This window comes from Gnatocerus cornutus, chromosome 3, assembly GCF_029298725.1.
Source record: "Gnatocerus cornutus isolate USDA-ARS CGAHR chromosome 3, icGnaCorn1.1, whole genome shotgun sequence".
Lineage (NCBI taxonomy): Eukaryota > Metazoa > Arthropoda > Insecta > Coleoptera > Tenebrionidae > Gnatocerus > Gnatocerus cornutus.
Window position 1 is genome coordinate 15900595 of NC_142235.1, and position 18589 is coordinate 15919183.

General features: G+C 38.2%; 4 protein-coding genes, 1 long non-coding RNA gene and 1 pseudogene across 5 annotated transcripts in view; 1 reads left to right on the forward strand and 5 right to left on the reverse strand.

The window, feature by feature from the left end:
• Positions 1 to 1760: 1760 nt before the first annotated feature.
• On the reverse strand, positions 1761 to 6813 carry su(f) (cleavage stimulation factor subunit su(f)). Its single transcript, XM_088031907.1, has 12 exons — positions 6716 to 6813; positions 6620 to 6669; positions 6381 to 6572; positions 6300 to 6332; positions 5953 to 6050; positions 5676 to 5904; positions 5474 to 5632; positions 3249 to 3440; positions 3008 to 3199; positions 2646 to 2962; positions 2396 to 2590; positions 1761 to 2347 (listed from the first exon to the last, which is right to left on the reverse strand). The coding sequence occupies exons 2-12, from the start codon at positions 6641 to 6643 to the stop codon at positions 1846 to 1848; spliced, it is 2133 nt and encodes a 710-aa protein (XP_087888033.1). The 5' UTR covers positions 6644 to 6669; positions 6716 to 6813; the 3' UTR covers positions 1761 to 1845.
• Positions 6814 to 7171: 358 nt separating this feature from the next.
• Pp4-19C (protein phosphatase 19C) lies at positions 7172 to 8906 on the reverse strand. Its single transcript, XM_088032008.1, has 5 exons — positions 8458 to 8906; positions 8254 to 8406; positions 7907 to 8207; positions 7666 to 7855; positions 7172 to 7527 (listed from the first exon to the last, which is right to left on the reverse strand). The coding sequence occupies exons 1-5, from the start codon at positions 8605 to 8607 to the stop codon at positions 7398 to 7400; spliced, it is 924 nt and encodes a 307-aa protein (XP_087888134.1). The 5' UTR covers positions 8608 to 8906; the 3' UTR covers positions 7172 to 7397.
• Positions 8907 to 9007: 101 nt separating this feature from the next.
• Positions 9008 to 18589, forward strand: part of Flo2 (flotillin-2) — an 86091-nt gene continuing 76509 nt past the window's right edge. Inside the window, exon 1 of the mRNA XM_088031972.1 lies at positions 9008 to 9219. Coding sequence (XP_087888098.1) covers positions 9171 to 9219 — 49 coding nt within the window. The 5' untranslated portion in view covers positions 9008 to 9170. The remainder of the gene's footprint in view (positions 9220 to 18589) is intronic.
• LOC148177481 (glucose dehydrogenase [FAD, quinone]-like) lies at positions 10598 to 12929 on the reverse strand. The gene is made up of 3 exons (XM_088032709.1): positions 12824 to 12929; positions 12497 to 12772; positions 10598 to 12446 (listed from the first exon to the last, which is right to left on the reverse strand). Exons 1-3 carry the CDS (start codon positions 12927 to 12929, stop codon positions 10735 to 10737), a joined length of 2094 nt encoding a protein of 697 aa, XP_087888835.1. The 3' UTR covers positions 10598 to 10734.
• LOC148177482 (glucose dehydrogenase [FAD, quinone] pseudogene) lies at positions 13517 to 15346 on the reverse strand (annotated as a pseudogene).
• Positions 15364 to 16274, reverse strand: LOC148177483 (uncharacterized). The gene is made up of 2 exons (XR_015769755.1): positions 16200 to 16274; positions 15364 to 15586 (listed from the first exon to the last, which is right to left on the reverse strand). It is a non-coding gene; the product is annotated as an uncharacterized LOC148177483 (long non-coding RNA).

The window sequence follows — 18589 nt, forward strand, 5'->3', positions numbered from 1 at the left end:
ATCTCTTTTTTTCCTCAGATTCGTCTCTTCACTACTTTTTTAGATTCGCCTCTTTACTACATTTCCAGATTCATCTTTTTACTACTTTTTCAGATTCGTCTCTTTTCTACTTTTTCAGATTCCTCTCTTTACTACTTTTTCAAATTTGTCTCTTCACTACTTTTTCTCAGATTCGTCTCTTTACCACTTTTTCAGATTTGTGTCTACCACGTTTTCAGATTCGTTTCTTTACTACTTTGTCAGATTCGTCTCTTTACTACTTTTTCAGATTCCTCTCTTTACTACTTTTTCAGATTCGTCTCTTTACTACTTTTTCAAATTTGTCTCTTCACTACTTTTTCTCAGATTCGTCTCTTTACCACTTTTTCAGATTCGTGTCTACCACGTTTTCAGATTCGTCTCTTTACTACTTTTTCAGCTTCGTCTCTTCACTACTTTTCCAGATTTGTCTCTTTACTTTTTTTTCAGAATTGTCTCTTCTCTACTTTTTCTCAGATTCGTCTTTTTACTACTTTTTCTCAGATTCGTCTTTTACGACTTTTTCAGATTCGTCTTTATCACGTTTTCAGATTTGTCTCCTTACTTCTTTTTCAGATTCGTCTTTTTACTACTTTTTCAGATTCGTCTCTTTACTTCTTGTTCAGATTCGTCTCTTTTCTACTTTTCCGGATTCGTCTCTTTACTTCCTCAGATTCGCCTTTTTACTACTTTTTCAGATTCGTCTCTTTACTACTTTTTCAGATTTGTCTCTTCACTACTTTTTCTCAGATTCGTCTCTTTACTACTTTTTCAGATTCGTGTCTACCACGTTTTCAGATTTGTCTCTTTACTATTTTTTCAGATTCGTCTCTTTACTTCTTGTTGAGATTCGTCTCTTTACTACTTTTTCAGATTTGTTTCTTCACTACTTTTTCAGATTCGTCTCTTTACTACTTTTTCAGATTCGTCTTTTTACTACTTTTTCAGATTCGTCTCTTTACTTCTTGTTCAGATTCGTCTCTTTACTACTTTTCCGGATTCGTCTCTTTACTTCCTCAGATTCGCCTTTTTACTACTTTTTCAGATTCGTCTCTTTACTACTTTTCCGGATTCGTCTCTTTACTTCCTCAGATTCGTCTCTTTACTTCTTGTTCAGATTCGTCTCTTTACTACTTTTCCGGATTCGTCTCTTTACTTCCTCAGATTCGCCTTTTTACTACTTTTTCAGATTCGTCTCTTTACTACTTTTTCAGATTTGTCTCTTCACTACTTTTTCTCAGATTCGTCTCTTTACTACTTTTTCAGATTCGTGTCTACCACGTTTTCAGATTCGTCTCTTTACTTCTTGTTGAGATTCGTCTCTTTACTACTTTTTCAGATTTGTTTCTTCACTACTTTTTCAGATTCGTCTCTTTACTACTTTTTCAGATTTGTCTCTTTACTACTTTTTCAGCTTCGTCTCTTCACAACTTTTTCAGATTCGTTTCTTTACTACTTTTTCAGATTTGTCTCTTCTCTACTTTATCTCAGATTCGTCTCTTTACCACTTTTTGAGATGCGTCTCTACCACGTTTTCAGATTTGTCTCTTTACTTGGTTTTCAGATTCGTCTATTTACTTGTTTTCCAGATTTGTCTTTTTACTATTTTTTCAAATTCGTCTCTTTACTTTCACAGATTTGTTTCTTCACATCCTCAGTTTATTTCTTCACATCAACAAACTCAATTTTTCCAGATTCGTATCTTCAGTTTACATTCTCTTAGGACTACTTAACACGACAGAAAGTGTTGTAATTTCTTTAATAAGATTATAAAATCACAATGAAAGAAAAATCTTACAAAACGAAAACCTAAACTAACGGAAAACATTATTTGACACGTTTCTGTTGCCTCTGCCTATAAATGTCGTTACTTGGCGGTAAAACCAAATCTTCATCGTCAGATCCATCCATGGTAATCCCCAATCGTTTCTTCCGCTTAATCCCAACAGTACCACCCTCTTCAACGATCCAATGTACGGATTTAGCCAAATCAAAGAGTTTTACATCGCCGCCGTTTTCTGTCGGTTGAGGAACACTATCCGGTAATTGAATTCTATTGAAGATATCCATGAGGAGGTCCACGTTGACGAAGGGTCCTCTGAAGCACCCAGGAGGCGGTAAAAGCGTGCAGAGATGAGCTGCGATAGGCGGGTGCGGAAAGGAGCCTCCAGGGACGGGGTGTTCGCCTGGTAAGGGATTTGATTTAGGTTTATACGGGATCATTTGGGAGTAGTCTGGAATGGGAAGGGGTTGATCACCGTCGCTGTTAATTATAGACTGGAGGATGTGGCGTCTTCCGGCCCCGGTGATGTTAATAACTTCCGTATATCTGGAAAAAACGACTTCAAGTCAAGAGAAAGAACTGTTGAAACAGTACCCGATGCTCTTCAGTTCCGTGGCCGAGCAGGGATAAAGATCTAAAAACTTGTATCTGTCCACCAACTGCGCCGTTTCTTTTCCTTCGAATTCTTTGATTTTTGATAAGACTTCGGAGCGTCTCTTCTCCACTTTGACGATGCTTTGGAGGTCGCCGATGTTGCACTCGAACTCCAAGAACCGATTCCAGATGTCCCTAAAAACGAAGGAAATGGTGGATGCGCAGGGCCAACAGCCCCTTTAATACTTACACTGACTTCTCCGGCTCCAAACTCCCGGAGGATAAAACCCGTTCGAACAGCACCCGAGTGTTATTATCTTCATTCAAATGCGACAGATAATCGATGTAGCAAGTGATGTACTCTGGGATGTCCCCGAACTTCTTCAAGCCAAGCTCAAATATCCTGAAGGCGATATTCTTGTCTTTACTGCAGTAGTACTCCATCAATGCAGCGCACACGAAAATGTGGTACTTCGACCGGTTGTCTTCTCTGGCTCTTTTAAAGACAGCCCTTGCCGATTTGATCCCTTCAGCACGTCGGGCGAACTTCATATACTGAATGTAAGCCTAAAACAACAAGTTAGAGTGAATCCTCTGCAGGTACCACCATACCAAAGTGGGATCTATATCCTGTATCTCCAAGTACTTCAAATAAATCTGATGCACCTTCTCGTACTTCAACCGCCCTTCTTCGTAATCCGCGTACGCGAAATACAGCAACATGTTTTTATTCAACAGGGAGCTAGTGGCACGTTCGAACATGTTCGCGGCTTCTTCACTAAACAACTTGGAAGCATTGACATCCTGTGGACAAAATCAGTACTGATGGATTAGGAGGTGTCATGAAACATACGCCTTTCTCCGCCAGGATCTTACAACTGTACTCTAGGAACTGTGCTGCTTGGTACCAAATATCGGGGTGGTGACCCAAACAGAGAAGACATTGTTCTAAAGCGAAGACGACGCGTTTTGTCAAGAGGGCTGTGTCTTCGGTGCGCAGGGGGTTGCTTTTCTCCCAGGCGATGTACTTTTGCCAGAGCTCAACCTGGAAGATCAAAGGAACTTAAATTTTGTAACTCTTCAAGTTTGAGAGTTATGATGTTGAAATTTCTAGGAGTTATTACTCATTAGTTTCTTATTAAGTGTGTAGAATCACAGAAATTTATATTAGAAGGAACAGATCTTAGAGACTCATGTTTAGCAAAAGAAATTTTTGAACGTGTGCTAACATTCAAACCTTTGTAACTCTTTAAATTAAAGAGTTATGATGTTGAAATGTCTAGGAGTTATTGGTTCTTTAGTTACTTATTAAGTGTGTGAAATTTCAAAAGATTATATTAAAAAGAACCAGTTTTAGAACATTTTATTTTTTTAGCAAACGAAATTTTCGAACATGCGTTACTATAACCTTGATAACTCTTCGAGTTTGTCAATTATGACGTTGAAATTTCTAAGAGTTATTACTCCTTAGTCACTTATCAAGTGAAATAAAAAAAATTATATCAAAAATCACAAATTCTAGCGCCAGCTGTTTCTTCGGCATACGAAAATTTGAACATGTGTTACTCTAGCCTCTGTAACTCTTCAAGTTTGAGAGTTATGACGTTAACATTTCTAGGAGTTATTACTCTTTAGTTCCTTATTAAGTGTGTAAAATTACAAAAAATTATATTGAATGAAACAGATTTTAGATACTTTCTTATGTTTGGCAAACGAAATTTTCGAACGTGTGCTACACTCAAACCTCTGTAACTCTTCAAGTTTGAGAGTTACGACGTTGAAATTTCTAGGAGTTATTACTCTTTAGTTCCTTTTTAAGTGTGCGAAATCACAAAAAATATAAAAACAAGTACAAAGTCTAGAGCCTCTTATTTCTTCGGCAAACGAAGTTTTCGAACATGTGTTACTATAACATCCATAACTCTTTGAGTTTGAGAGTTACGACGTTGAAATTTCTAGGAGTTATTACTCTTTAATTCCAAGTGTGTAAAATCACAAAAAAATATATTAAAAAGTACAAATTTTACAGCCTCCTATTTCTTCTGGAAACGGAATTTTCGACCATGTGTTATTATAACCTCGATTACTCTTCGAGTTTGAGAGTTACGACGTTAAAATGTCTAGGAGTTATTACTCTCAAGTTCCCTTTTAAGTCTGCGAAATCACAAAGAAATATATTAAAAAGAACAAAGTCTATAGCCTCTTATTTATTCGCCAAACGAAAGTTTCGAATATGTGTTACTATAACCTCGGTAACTCTTCAAGTTTGAAAGTTAATGTCGTTGAAATTTCTGGGAGTTATTATGTTTTAGTCCCTTGTTAAGTGAAATTACAGAATTACATGTCTGAAAAAACAGATTTTAGATTTAGATTCATTTCTTTGAGAATGAAAATTCTGAATAGGTTCTACTCTAAGCTCTGTAACTCTTAAAGTTTAAGAGCTAAAAAGGTTGAAATTTCTAGAAGCTACTATTCTTTAATTACTTATTAAGTGTATAAAATTTCAAAAAATTATACTGAAAAGCACAAATTTTAAGCCTCTTATTTCTTCGGCAAACGAAATTTTCGGACATGTGTTACTATAAACTTGTTAACTCTTCGAGTTTGAGAGTTATGACGTTGAAATTTCTAGGAGTTATAACTCTTTAGTTCCTTATTCAGTGTGTGAAACCACAGAAAATTATATTAAAAAGCACAAAGTTTAGAGCCTCTTATTTCTTCAGTAAACGAAATTTTCGAACATATGTTACCTCGATAACTCTTCGTGTTTGAGAGTTATGTCGTTGAAATTTCTAAGAGTTATTACTCTTTAGTTCCTTATTAAGTGTGTAAAATCACCAAAAATTAAATTAAAAAGCACACATCTTAGAGCCACTTATTTCTTGGCAAAACGAAATCTTCGAACATGTGTTACTCAAATCTCCGTAACTCTTGAAGTTTGAGAAGTACAACATTGAAATTTTTAGGAGTTGCTACCCTTTAGTTCCTCATCAAGTGTGTGAAATTTCAAAACTTTAAATTAGAAGTAACAGATTTTAGAGGCTCTCAAAGCCAAAGAAGTAATCCTATTTCTCGTACTTGTTTGCGCTCCTCTGGACTTCCATTCGGCGGTACGCTCGGCGCGTTTCTATTGATGCCTCTAATTTGGACTTCTAGTTCTTTGGCAACTCTGCGAGCGTTCATATAGTCACGACTCCTCTCAATACTCATTTTCTCCGCAATGATGGGGTTGATCGCCTACAAAACCACCTGTAGCTGAGTAAGAAGTGTTCATTTCTACCTGTTCAAAAGCGATGTAGTCCTTCCAAAACGTCTCCATCCCCGTCATGGGATTATTAATCCCCCTTTGGTAGACTTTCCTCACTGCAGAAATCTTCTGGTTCTCGGCGTACGACCCCACAGCCTCCACCCCTTTTAAAAAATTAACATACTCGTTCCAAATCGAATACGAGTGAATGTCCATCCCGATTTTTTCCAACGCGAAGTCGTAGGCTTGCGCCATTTTTTCCCTAAAGATTCCAAAAGTGGAAAAAGAAAACAAAATATCACAGTCATACTTATAAGTTGGTAATGAAGCCTTCGTCTCTTTAACATATCCAAGATAAAGCTTCCATAACTCAATATTTAAAATCTTCATCAAACATCTTTGAAACAACTGTTAAAACAAGTTAGAAAAGTTATAAATAAAACGAGACATTGGTTAACGATAAGAAAATAGCAGCCGCATAGAAAAACAAGTCGCTTATTTTTTATGGTTTATTTCAAGGGGGTTGAGGTAAAAAAAACACGCAATATTCCCTAAATCGTTAACAAATGTCACAACAATTTGGGTTCCCAAATAAACAAGTGTGGAAAATACAACGTTTATTGAAATCGTGATTACAGGAGACAAGTTATTTCCTACCTTTTCCACCTTCTCGAAGTTCCTGAACTTCATCTACAAACAAAAAATTGTAAGTTGAAGAACCGACAAAACGCAACTAACCTCATGCTCTATATAAATGCGCCAATATCTCGACGCACTTGGAAATATATCAATGAGGTGCTCATACAACGCCCTCACTTCAGAAATGTGCTTCGTTTGAGCCTCCCTGAGCAAAATAGACCACGACTCCAAATCATACGGATTCTTTTCAACCTGCTTTTGAGTCCGATGAAGCTTATCGTTGCCCCAATCCTTAAAAAACACGATTAGTGGGCTGGGGAGAGCATGGGAATATTTACAATGTGGAGCCTCTCGTCAGTCATCTTGGAAACACGCAATTTATTAAATCCTGGAAAGAAATATTGAAAATTGGTTAATATTCTACTTATGTTTACCTTTCTAATTTGAAATATACATGGAAATGGTCGAATTTAATAGTAAACAAAATTTTAGAGAACGCTCGTGCTGTCACTTTTATCTGTCAACTGTCAAATGTGGTGAAAACAACAACGCGACGCGAAAATCCCTAGGTGGAGTTAACGACAGGACATTATCATTTATTTAAACGGTGAGAAATAAATTCAGCGTGTGTTTATTTTAAATCACTTTCTCACCTATTGAAAGATTTTCTTGTCGTTTATAAAGGAACGCTTAAATTAGATTTTTTGATGCCGTACATTCTTTAGGAACCACTGTCGGATTTAAAGTCTCAGGGGGACGATTCTCGAATTTAAACAGCCTCAGGGGGCAACTGTCGCACCTAAACATTCTCAGGGGGTGACTGTTGTGCCTAAATATCCTCAGGGGGTGGCTGTCGCATCAAGGCAGCTCCAGAGTGTAATAAAACTCGCTTTGTTAATACAAAAAAATTTAATTTGGCAGTCTGTAAATTGTAGAATGTTATAAATTAATTTACTCTAAGTACAGTCCTAATTTTGGTATCGCACCTTAAACCAAATCTTAGATGTATGCATATACAATGAATAACAGAACCTGGAACCAAATACGATAATGAGAAAATAAAATATAATTGGATCGAAATTCAAAATGTTACATACAAAAATGGCTAAACTCTTATTAAAGAAAATAATCAGCTTGCGGCTTTTTAGATGGCACTCCTCGGGTCTCCTGGGGCGCCGCTTCAAAGATCGTAAAATCTCTCTGTAGATGTTCGTTCAGTTCTAGGATGGCCGCCACGTTACCACATCTAGAAAACAAATGGTATTTATATTCTTTAAAAGAAAGCTAAATTGCAACTATATTAACAAAACAAATCAGATAAATATGACTTTTGTAAAATTTTGTTACACAGAGTAATCGACTTTCAGTGACTGTTTTGTTTTACCTGTAGCAGTAATTAGGTGCGGACCACACAGTCAAGACTGTTTCATTAAAATGCCACTTGTAGCCCTCCATCACGAGTTGGTGGGCTCGACAGATCATGTCGATGTCGTTGGCGGCGTTGAATTGCGCGACTACGTCTGAACCGAAGAGGTAGCCGGCGCCGCGAGGCGAAACCCCCCAGCCTTGAGTGTCTGTAATAAATTCAGTGGTAAAATTCTAGTTTTCGTCCTTGATGGACAAACCTTCAGGGTCGCTCCAGAGCAAGTCGCACATGGGCCCGTCATGCGGCACTTCCTGTTTCCTGTCGATGACTCTAATTTGATCCAAAGTCTGGATAGAAGGTGATAGTCCCCCATGAACACAGAATATTTTCCCATCAATGATCGCAGATAGCGAGAGATAGTCGAAGATTTCCGTACAGTAGCGCCACACAGTGATTGAACCATATTTCCGTAGACACTCGTCGTAGAATCCGTAAACTTGAGTAATTTGACGTGATTCATGATTCCCCCTTATCAAAGTGATCCGATCTGGATATCTAACCTACGATAAAACATGAGTGGGTGTGATTACGATCACGTTTACTTACTTTTAACGCTAAGAGTAATAAAAAAGTTTCAACACTATAAAATCCACGATCAACAAAGTCCCCCATGAAAAGATAGTTCGTTTCAGGTACATCCCCTCCTACTTTAAACAATTCCTTGAGATCATAAAACTGGCCATGGATGTCTCCGCAGACCTAAAACCGCTTTATTAACCCCAGGGGGGCTGCCTCACTGCCGCTACTCACGGTAACAGGCGAATCCACACGCTGGACGTTGCTTTCCTCCACTAGGATTTCCCGAGCTTTTGCACACAAAGCTTTGACTTCACATTCTTTGATTGTTTCGCAACGCTTTAACTGTTCAATTTGTCGGTCCAAATCGCTGGTGTCGCCCATGATAGCTGGGAGCAACTAGAAACGAGCCCCCTATAAACGTCAGAAATCGAAAATAAACAAAGTGAGGTTATGTTGCAACTTTGCGTTTTCCGCACTTTTCGGTCCCACACAACGCTTCCACTCACTCAGATCAGAGAACACAAGTGTTTTTCGCGTTTTTTTCGAAATAAGTTGCCGGAAAAACTAAAAAATCTCTGTAAACTAACACAACTGCGAAACAATAACCGACGTACGTCCGCTTGTGATGCATCAACAAATGTCAAACGAGGACGCTGGCGACGCCGGCGCCTGGCACGCGCTCTATATTTCTACTCTTTTTTCCAAGGTTCTACAACCCTTACCCGAAATTTTCAACCCCTCGAAGGGTTAAATCACACGAAATTAACCCTTTTTGTGAAAATCAAGTAGCTAGTTTTGAAAAAACACCATGCGCATGCGCGGGGCAGTAGGTCGTAGTGTGTTAGGAGTGTTGCTAAAAAAAGGCGAATTTATGTTTAACCTGTAATTTTCGAAATATACAGAGTGTTTTTAGTTCCGTGTTAGTTTGTGAAGTGATTGTGACGATGGGAAACATCCACACGGTGGGACCGAACGAAGCCCTCATTGTCTCAGGTTAGTCTGCATGATTGTCGAATGCTGAGGGGTTGCTGTCATTTTTCAACCCCTAATCAATGGGTAATGGGGTGACACTTGAAACTGGGGCAGGTTTTTGTTTGCGGCTTTTTGGGGACAATTAGAATGATGGGTTAGAGTGAAACTAATTTATTTTGGTCGGGCGTCTTTGAGGCGCCAATAAGATTAGATTGGATTTTATTTGGCGGTTTTATTTGGTCTACGGAAATACCAATATCTGTTTGTTTTCTTAAGTTTTATAACTTCAGCGGGAATAAAGCTAAAAACTGAATTATCCCGTAATTTGGAGCGAAAATTTGAAATGGGGGTGGGCTATGGACATTCTAATGTCAAATGTCAAATTGAGTTTCTTGAGAAAATACGAAATCCAACAGGATTTGTTCACTTCGCCATGTAAAATTGTTTTAATGCCGCCAATCTTGAACTCTTAATTAGTTCAATTGGCATATAAAGCACTATTTCTAGCGTCTCTTGATTGGATAAATTTCGCATTTGGGTGAGCCGCGGATTTGGTGAAAATGGCGACATTCTCATGTCAAATGTCAAATTTTTGAGAAAATATGAAATCCAACAGGATTTGTTCACTTTGACATGTAAAATTGTTTTAAAGCTTCTAATGTTGAACTATTAATTTTCTCAATTTCCATTTCTAGCGTCTCTTGATTGAATAAATTTCGCATTAGGTTGAGCTGCGGATTTAGTGAAACGCGCGTGTCAATTCCGCGTAAAATTCCTGGCCTACGTGATTGTGAAATTGGTCAAGACTTTTTAATAGTTACGTCTCGACAAAACGCAATTTTTAACGCCTTCTTGACCCTAATAATAAAAACAACAATAATAAAACCGGTCCCTTCCTCATTTGTCGCCTGACCTCTTTTATTGGTGAAACCATGACCTTCACTTTTACTTTTAATTGGCGATTCAATCCAGTAAAAGTTATATAAATGCTTGATTCTTTGTCGCATCAGGTCAAGATATTTTTTTATTGATGTAAGGAAACGTTTTTGTTGACTTTCTGCATTACTACATAAAGTGAATTCATTGAAGAGATAGTGTTGTAACAGTTTTTGCTTATCAAAATTAAATTCCAAATAAGTGGTTTATAATTGCTGCTTATGTAACAAGGACGAAAAATGCCAGTCAAGTTCACCGACATTTTGTATGTGTAATCTGATCTACAATCAAAAAATTTGGCATACATTTGCATTTTGTATCACCTTAAAATCCAATTAATTAGTCCGCTAGTCTAGTCTGGTAAACTGACGTTTTGCGTCAAACGAGTTTTATTCTTCAAATAAACTTAATAAATAATACAACTAGAAATAAAATAATAATAATAGCAATAACAATAACAATAAAAAGATTGACGCCAATTTGAAGATAGTACAAACACAAGACCCGATTTTTGATTTTCAGTTGGCAGTGATGCACGAAAAGCCTACCAACTGAACAAAAAAAAAGATCACATCTTTACAGACAAAAGTGTTTATAAATTTACCCCCCCAGCCGCCCCCAGTTGACTTTGATAATATCGGCGGCCTTCTCGCCGATCATGATAGACACAGCATGCGTGTGGGCCCCCACAGCAAAGGGTACGACGCTACAATCCGCGACTCTCAGCCCCCCAATTCCGTACACCTTCAATTCGTGATTGACCACCGACGTGGGGTCATCAGGAGGCCCCATTTTTACAGTACCAACTTGATGGTGCTGCGTCACTGATATGGCTAGAATGGCGCATTTCCAGTAGTCGTCACTGTCAAATTCGTACGACTCGCATCCGGGAATACGATTGGGGTTTAATGTAGATTGGTACTTCTGGAAGGCTTCCGTTAAAGCAAGTCTTTGGATGAAACGCACCGCGTATAGGAGGGTCTCGAGATCGTGATTTGTTGGGTCTGTGAAGTAGTTGCCATAGAGTAAGGGGTGAACGCGGGGGTCTTTTGATTGGAGTTTGAGATAACCTGTTGATTTTGGATGGAGCAGCATTGGGAAGATTGTCCAAGTGGGGAGGTTATGCGTGGGGGCGAAAAGTGCGTTGTAGATGTCGTCGCGGATGTTCATCCAGCGGCGACTGAAGAGACCATAGTCAGTGCTTAAAGATCCGTCTAGGAAGATGAGTTCGATGTCAGGGACATCCACGACTTCCGGAGACAGAGGGGTTTTGATATATCCGATTCTTTCAGCTCCACCAAGACTTTTATAAGGTCCGGTACCGTTCACTAAGTACCCGACTATGTTCCTCGCATTCAGAAAATGCCGCGTTGATAACGACACCTCTTGATTTATCAAAAAACTAAGACCCGGGAAAGCTATGTGGTCATGCAGGTTCTGACCCACAGGCAGATCCTCAAGAACTGGAATTCCAAACTCTTGGAGATGTTCTTTTGGACCTACTCCAGCTAGCATTAACAATTGGGCCGAGTTGAAGGTCCCCGCGCATAGAATAACTTCTCGTTTCGCCCCCACTGTATACTTCTTGTTGTTTTTTTCGTACGCCACACCATAAGCTCGTCTAGTCAGTGGATCAATCAATATCTTGGTCACGAAAGCGGAAGTCACGATGTGGAGATTGCGTCTGTGGCGCACCGGACGAAGAAACGCCCTCGCGACTGAGTGTCTTCTTCCTTTCAACAGATTCGCTTGTATAGTCGAAACTCCAAATGACTCCTCGTTTGCGTTGTAGTCAATGTGTGGTAAACCCACCTCTTTACCAGCGTCAATGAAACTGAAGACGAGTTCTGAGATGTACGGATCTTCGATACTCAAATAACCTTTCGTTCCATGGTACCGAGGATCCCCAAACTCCAGTTTTGCGTTTTCGGATTTGATGTAGTAGGGTAGTACGTCTTGGTACGACCATCCGGGGTTTCCCCCAGCCGCCCATCTATCAAAATCGTGCCTGTTGCCTCTAGTATAGATCATGTAGTTCACCACACTGCCACCACCTAGACCTCGGCCTCTAGGCCACCTCATTCTGTGTTGTTCCAAACCTGATGATAGATGGGGCTGATATTCTGACATGTGGTTCCAATTGTAATGTGTGAATGTCATTGTTGGGGCGGTTAGTGGTACTAGTGACCAGAGGTTTTCACCTTTTCCGGCTTCGAGGAGGAGGATGTTCCAATCATGAATTTCTGAGAGTCGGTTGGCGAGAACCGTGCCGGCAGGACCGGATCCGACGATGATGAAGTCGTAGTATCTTTCTGGAAGAAAAAAAGATTAGCCAAGGAAAAAAAAGGAAGCAACAAAGTACCTATTGGTTTTGTGGGGAGGAAGTCCATGGGTCTCATCCATGTCGTCCAGTATATTGGGTTTAACAAGTTATGTTCTTTGTGTAAATACACTTCGTAGACTTTACTCAATTCGGTGTAGATGTTTTCTAAGTAGGCGGTGTCGTCACTTTTAACTTCATTGTAGAGGTATACGGTTACTAGAAGCAGGGTGTACTTCATTGCTCTGAAATACATATTTTGGGGGAAATCCGGCTCGATGGACCAAAATGCGGAATCAATAGGTTTACAGATTGGTCCTTTGAGCCGCATAACGAGTTTTATCACACACCGGCATTAAAAAAACTTACCACACTTCTTCGCGCTTTTTGCAACAAGGGGACTCTCTTGTCTCCATGAACTAAACACGGACTGATTCGAGAAAATTTGCCGCTTGATCTCCATAAAAAAGTTCATTGGAAAGTTGTCCTAGTGCAGAGAAATTTCTTTCTTTCTGTTTCGTAACATGGATACCATTGTAATTTAATGAATAAAATTAGAAAATTGTGGACAAAAATGCATAATTTTAGCAGGGGATGAAATAATTTTTAATTGTAATTGATGTAACTTGGTGTTGTTTATTGTACTGTAATTGAAGAAAGTTAGATGCTACAGATTCAAGACCGGTTATAGGCAGTGGGAGCAAGCCGGTTGCCTCGAGGTGTCATTTGGCAATAAAAATGATAATTAACGATCTAGACCACGTTTAGATTTTTTGATAGTAAAAAACATGTTTTTTATACACAATGGATGAGCTGAAATATACAGGGTGTATTGCTAAAGACTTAAATCGTTGGGTGCGACAAATTTTGGGTACTCGAACTTTGGTTTGTATTCGTTTTTTGTATATCCCAGTAGAGCTTTCTCTCGGTTTTTGCCTCAGCTTGTGCTGTGGTTTTGCCTCAATCATTGCCTCGGTCAGTTTTTATATGACGAGGCAACTACGTCTCCTCCACAAATAGAGATATTCTTTGTCAATAACTTTATTAACAGTTGCTAAAATTTATTTTACAGAATTTTTACAAAATCTATGAAAATTATTCTCACAGACTTAACTTCGAAATGGCCACATCAATAATAATACAATAACAATTCGATTAAACACCATTGTAATTTTCCTTACTCTCCCCCAGCCGTCCCCAGCTCTCCTTGATCATATCAGCTGCTTTCTCCCCAATCATTACCGACACAGCACTCGTATGCGCCCCCACAGCGAAAGGCACAACACTACAATCAGCCACTCTCAACCCTTGAATTCCATAAACTTTAAGTTCGTTGTTTACCACCGAGGTGGGGTCATCAGGAGCGCCCATCTTGGCGGTACTAACTTGGTGGTGATACGTCACCGATATGGCTCTAATCGTACATTTCCAATAGTCATCACTATCAAACTCGTATAGTTCGCAACCAGGAATACGATTCGGGTTTAAAGTCGATTGGTACTTCTGGAAAGCTTCCGTCGCTGCTATCTTTTGTACGAATCGAACTCCGTACAACATCGTGTTAATATCTTGGTCTTCAGGGTCGGAAAAGTAGTTACCGTAGAGTAGAGGGTAGATGCGTGGGTTCCGTGATCGAAGTTTGAGGTGCCCGGCGGATTTGGGGTGAAGGACCATCGGGAAAATTGACCAACTGGGCGTGTTGTGAGTTGAGCCGAAGAGACCGTTGTAGACGTCGTCGCGGATGTTCATCCAACGCCGGCTGAAGAGACCGTAGTCTGTGTTTAAAGAGCCACCGATGAAGAGGAGTTCGATGTCGGGGATGTCTACCACCTCTTGGGATAGAGGTGACTTGATATAACCAATTCCTTCGGCTCCGCCGAGACTTGCGAAGGGACCGGTACCATTCAGTAAGTACCTGGCGACGTTGTAAGGGTTCAGAAGATTTGACAGGCCGAGGGACACGTCTTGATTAATGAAGAAAGCAAGACCTGGGAACGTCAAGTGGTCTTGGAGGGTCTTTCCAACGGGAAGATCTACCAAAAGTGGAATCTCCAGTTCTTGTAGATGCTCTTTGGGACCTATACCAGCCAACATGAGTAATTGGGGCGTGTTTATGGTTCCTGCTGATAGGACCACTTCTCTGGTAGCTCCCACTTTATACTTTTGGTTGTTTTTCTCGTACTCCACGCCATAGGCTCGTTTGGTCTCCGGATCTATCAGAACCTTTGTAACAAAAGCGGAGGTTAAGATGTGGAGGTTGGTTCTATGACGGATTGGACGCAGAAAAGCACTAGCTACAGTATGTCTTCTTCCATTTAGTAGATTCGCTTGCATTGTCGAAACTCCGAAGGACTCAGCATTGTAGTCAGTGTGTGGCAAACCGAGTTCTTTCCCCGCTTCAATGAAAGTATCCACAAGCTCCGATTGGTACGATTCTTCCACGCTCCAGTACCCGTTCTTTCCGTGGTACTCTTCATTAGCAAATCTCAGTTTCGAATCTTCAGATTTGATGAAGTATGGCAGTACGTCTCGGTACGACCATCCAGAGTTCCCAGCAGCTTCCCATTTGTCGTAATCATTTCTATTTCCTCTTGTGTAGATCATGTAGTTGATGACAGTGCTACCACCTAGAGCTCTTCCTCTCGGCCATAACATTCGGTGTTGTTCCATTCCTGCCGACATGTACGGTTGGTATTCCGCCATATAGTTCCAATTGTACGACGTAAACGACATCGTTGGTGCTGATAAAGGAACCAGTGACCATAGATTCTCTCCTTTTCCTGCTTCGAGGAGGAGGATCCTCCAGTCATGAACTTCTGATAACCTGTTGGCAAGAACGGAGCCTGCTGAACCTGAACCGACAATGATGAAGTCGTACTGTGTTTCTGAAAGTGATTATGTAGTGGGGGTTTGAAGGATCTTATTCATATACCAAGAGGTGTTTCTGGAAGGAAATTAATGGGTTTCATCCATTGTTTCCAGTAGATTGGATCGAAAATGTTGTGTCTTTTGTGGACTTGTTTTTCGTAAATTTTGCTGAGTTTCAAGTAGATGTTCTTGAGGTAGATGGTATCGTCAGTTTGCGCGAACGCGGTTATGCAGATGCTGAGAAGGAAGATGTACTTCATGGCCCTGGAAAAAGTTGGTAAAAATTTTGCTCTAGGCTTTTACGAAATAGGTCCTGGTCTTCTCGGATTCTCTAAAATTTCAGATCTTCTTAGGTTGTAAGGGTTTCTAGTTCTCAGGTTTTCAAGTTTTTAGGTTGTATCATTGTATTTATATTAGTTCTGAGAGTTTTTTTTTAACATTTTAAGTTTTTAGGCTTTACTCAGTTTTATTTGACGTCTTAATAAAGTTATTTACTAAATCTTTATAGTTTTTTTTTTTAATTTCTTAGGTTTTGAGTTCTCAGTTTTTGGTATTTTTTTCCCTGGGTTTTCAGATGTTCTTAGTTTTTGAAGCTTACAGTTCTCAGATCCTTAAAACAATTTCAGTTGGAGATTTTTTTTACGTTTTGAGTTTTTTAGTTTTTGGAACTCAAAATCTTTCAGTGTTATTCATTTTTTATTCTCAAATTTTTGAAATTATGAAATTTTATTATTTTTATTTGCGTCAAATCTATTTTATTTTAACAATAATTGCGAAATAGATATCGCAAAACTCTAAAATTGTGTTCTAATTGCTGTAAAAATTAGCATTTTTTTTGCAACAAAATCTTAATTGATCATTAATTTTAAATACTTACCGGCTGATAAATGTACAACAAACACACAGAAAAAAAAATATTAAAAATTGTAAACTACATCGCACATGGCGCTCATCCACTTCCGCTCACGATTTAAACATGCGTTGCACTAAACCCGCAAAATTCTCCATCTCCGAAAGTGAGAGTGGTAGTGCAGCATTTGCGAAATTCTACGCTTCAAAAATTTAACTTGTTTTAATTATTCTGAATATAACAAATGAATAATGTATGGCCGCTAGAATTTGGGGAGTTTCCGTTTAATTATCCAACGAAATTTAGACCTAATTGTAAAATTAGTCACACTTTTTACATTTTTCTGTGTATGAATGTAAGAGTAAGGTGTGTTTCGGGTCAAGCAGTTGCCGAAACTGTACGGAAAAAACTTTTTGTATGAGGCGCGTAATGGGGAGGACAAACCAGTTCAGCAGACGTTAAGAAAGTCGCATCTGCCCTTATTGAGATTCGTGACCTAAACGCATCAGACACACTTTTATTATGTAATTTAATTAATTGGAGAATCGACGTGTGGAAAAAACCGTTTTTTGTGCGAAACCGTAAAACCGCAATTTAATAAACACAATAGAAAGTGATATTTATTGCTGTTGTTTATACATCTGTGGCGTAAAGAGGCGTTTTTGAGTCGTGATATGAACACGCCCAAGTCATTGCTCGCATTACCTACTTTGAGTATTGAGGAAATTCGGGGAAATCGGTGATTGCGTGCTAATGGCACGGAACAACGCATTCATCAAATAATTTCTTTTTTTAGAAAATATCTAAAATCTACATAAAATTATGTAAATTTATATCTCTGTGAGGTGGTTAAGCAGCATCGAGTGAATGGAATTGGTCTTGCCAAATATCAAGAGATTACTATTTCTACTTGAAAATTTTCCTACGAAATTTAGGTAGACTTGTGCAATTTGCAAGCTGTAGCGCAGACTTGTTTATTAGAAGCTTGAAATTAAAACGGTCGTAATGACATTTTACATAAATGGTCATGTCGTGTTTTTTTCTATGTAATTAAAGCCACTTATTTCATTTTTATTTTTTATGCGGTTAAATTGGGTACGCTTGGACTCAAAAAATTGGGCCGTAGTCTGTACCTGGTATGGCGCATCCACCTTTTTAATACAGAAGATTTTTGAGAATTAACCGACTTTAGTAGAAAATCTAATTTTTGTTTGGTAGCAGATATAAAATTTTGAAAGAAAAAAAAATCTAAAGCGTATATGGAGTGAGAATAGAGAGAAATCGAAAGTAAGTATCTAAAAATATTCGTAAGATCTAAAGAATCGAAAGTTAAGAAGAATTTAAAGAGTCTTATAGAATTTCGGAAAATTTTAAATGCTAAAGAATTTGAAGATTTTAGAGAGAAAGTAGTAGGAAATTAGAAATTAACACTGAACAATATAAACAAAAATCTAAAGAAAATGCATACAAATTTTACAGAAAATCTAGTGACAGTATGTGTAAGAAAAAGCTAATTTAAGTTAATTTTGTGTTTTTCTTAAAATGTCAAAAATTGACCTGGCGCATCCACCATTTTAAAAAATCTTAAATAAACGAGATTTTGTGTTTTCAGGGTCTTAAGTTTCATAGACTTTTAAAGTTTTAGGTTTTCTTTAATTTGGTCTTGAGAGCCAAAATCTTAAAATAAAAAAAAATTAACTAATTGTAGAACTTGATCATACTCATTCAATACCGAAGATTTTTTATAAAAAAATTTCTACGTTAAAAGCGAATAAGGTTAGTTTGGATTTTTGCTTCTTTTTTGATATTTTAGGTCCGCATATTTTTGAAATTTGTGGCTTCAGAATATTAGTAAATATTTATTTATAAAATTGGTCAAAACTTTCGAATCTGTGGCTTAAATTAAGCATTTTCTAGTATTTTTAAAGTCTAAAAAATTATTATTTATAATTAATTCTCAAAATTAGTCATATTCGTTTGAATTACTATTACTGTCTCGGTAATCTGAAAAACGATCATTTGAATATTTCGGTAGTCCGGAGCGATTTATTTCTCCATTCTCTGTAATTCAGAATTTATTTTTAGAAAATTTTTAATTTGAAAATAATGCAATGTAAATCTGAAATTTCAGATTTTTTTTGTATTATAATTTCTCTTGTATTTTAATTAAATTTCAGTTACTTGCCTGTTTCACAAGTTTTCTTTATGTAGAAAATAAAATGGTACACCGTGTTTCAAAATGATTTTCATCTAGTTACCTTTGGATTGTGCCGCTCGCATTGTAGTATGTTTGAACTAGTTCTGTCACTTTGAATTTGACACTTGTCAAACGTCAAAATCGTCAATAAAGAAAGAACTTAATTAAAAACACAAAAATTAACCAGAAATTGAGTCTGTTTTGTCTCTTCAGCGATCCA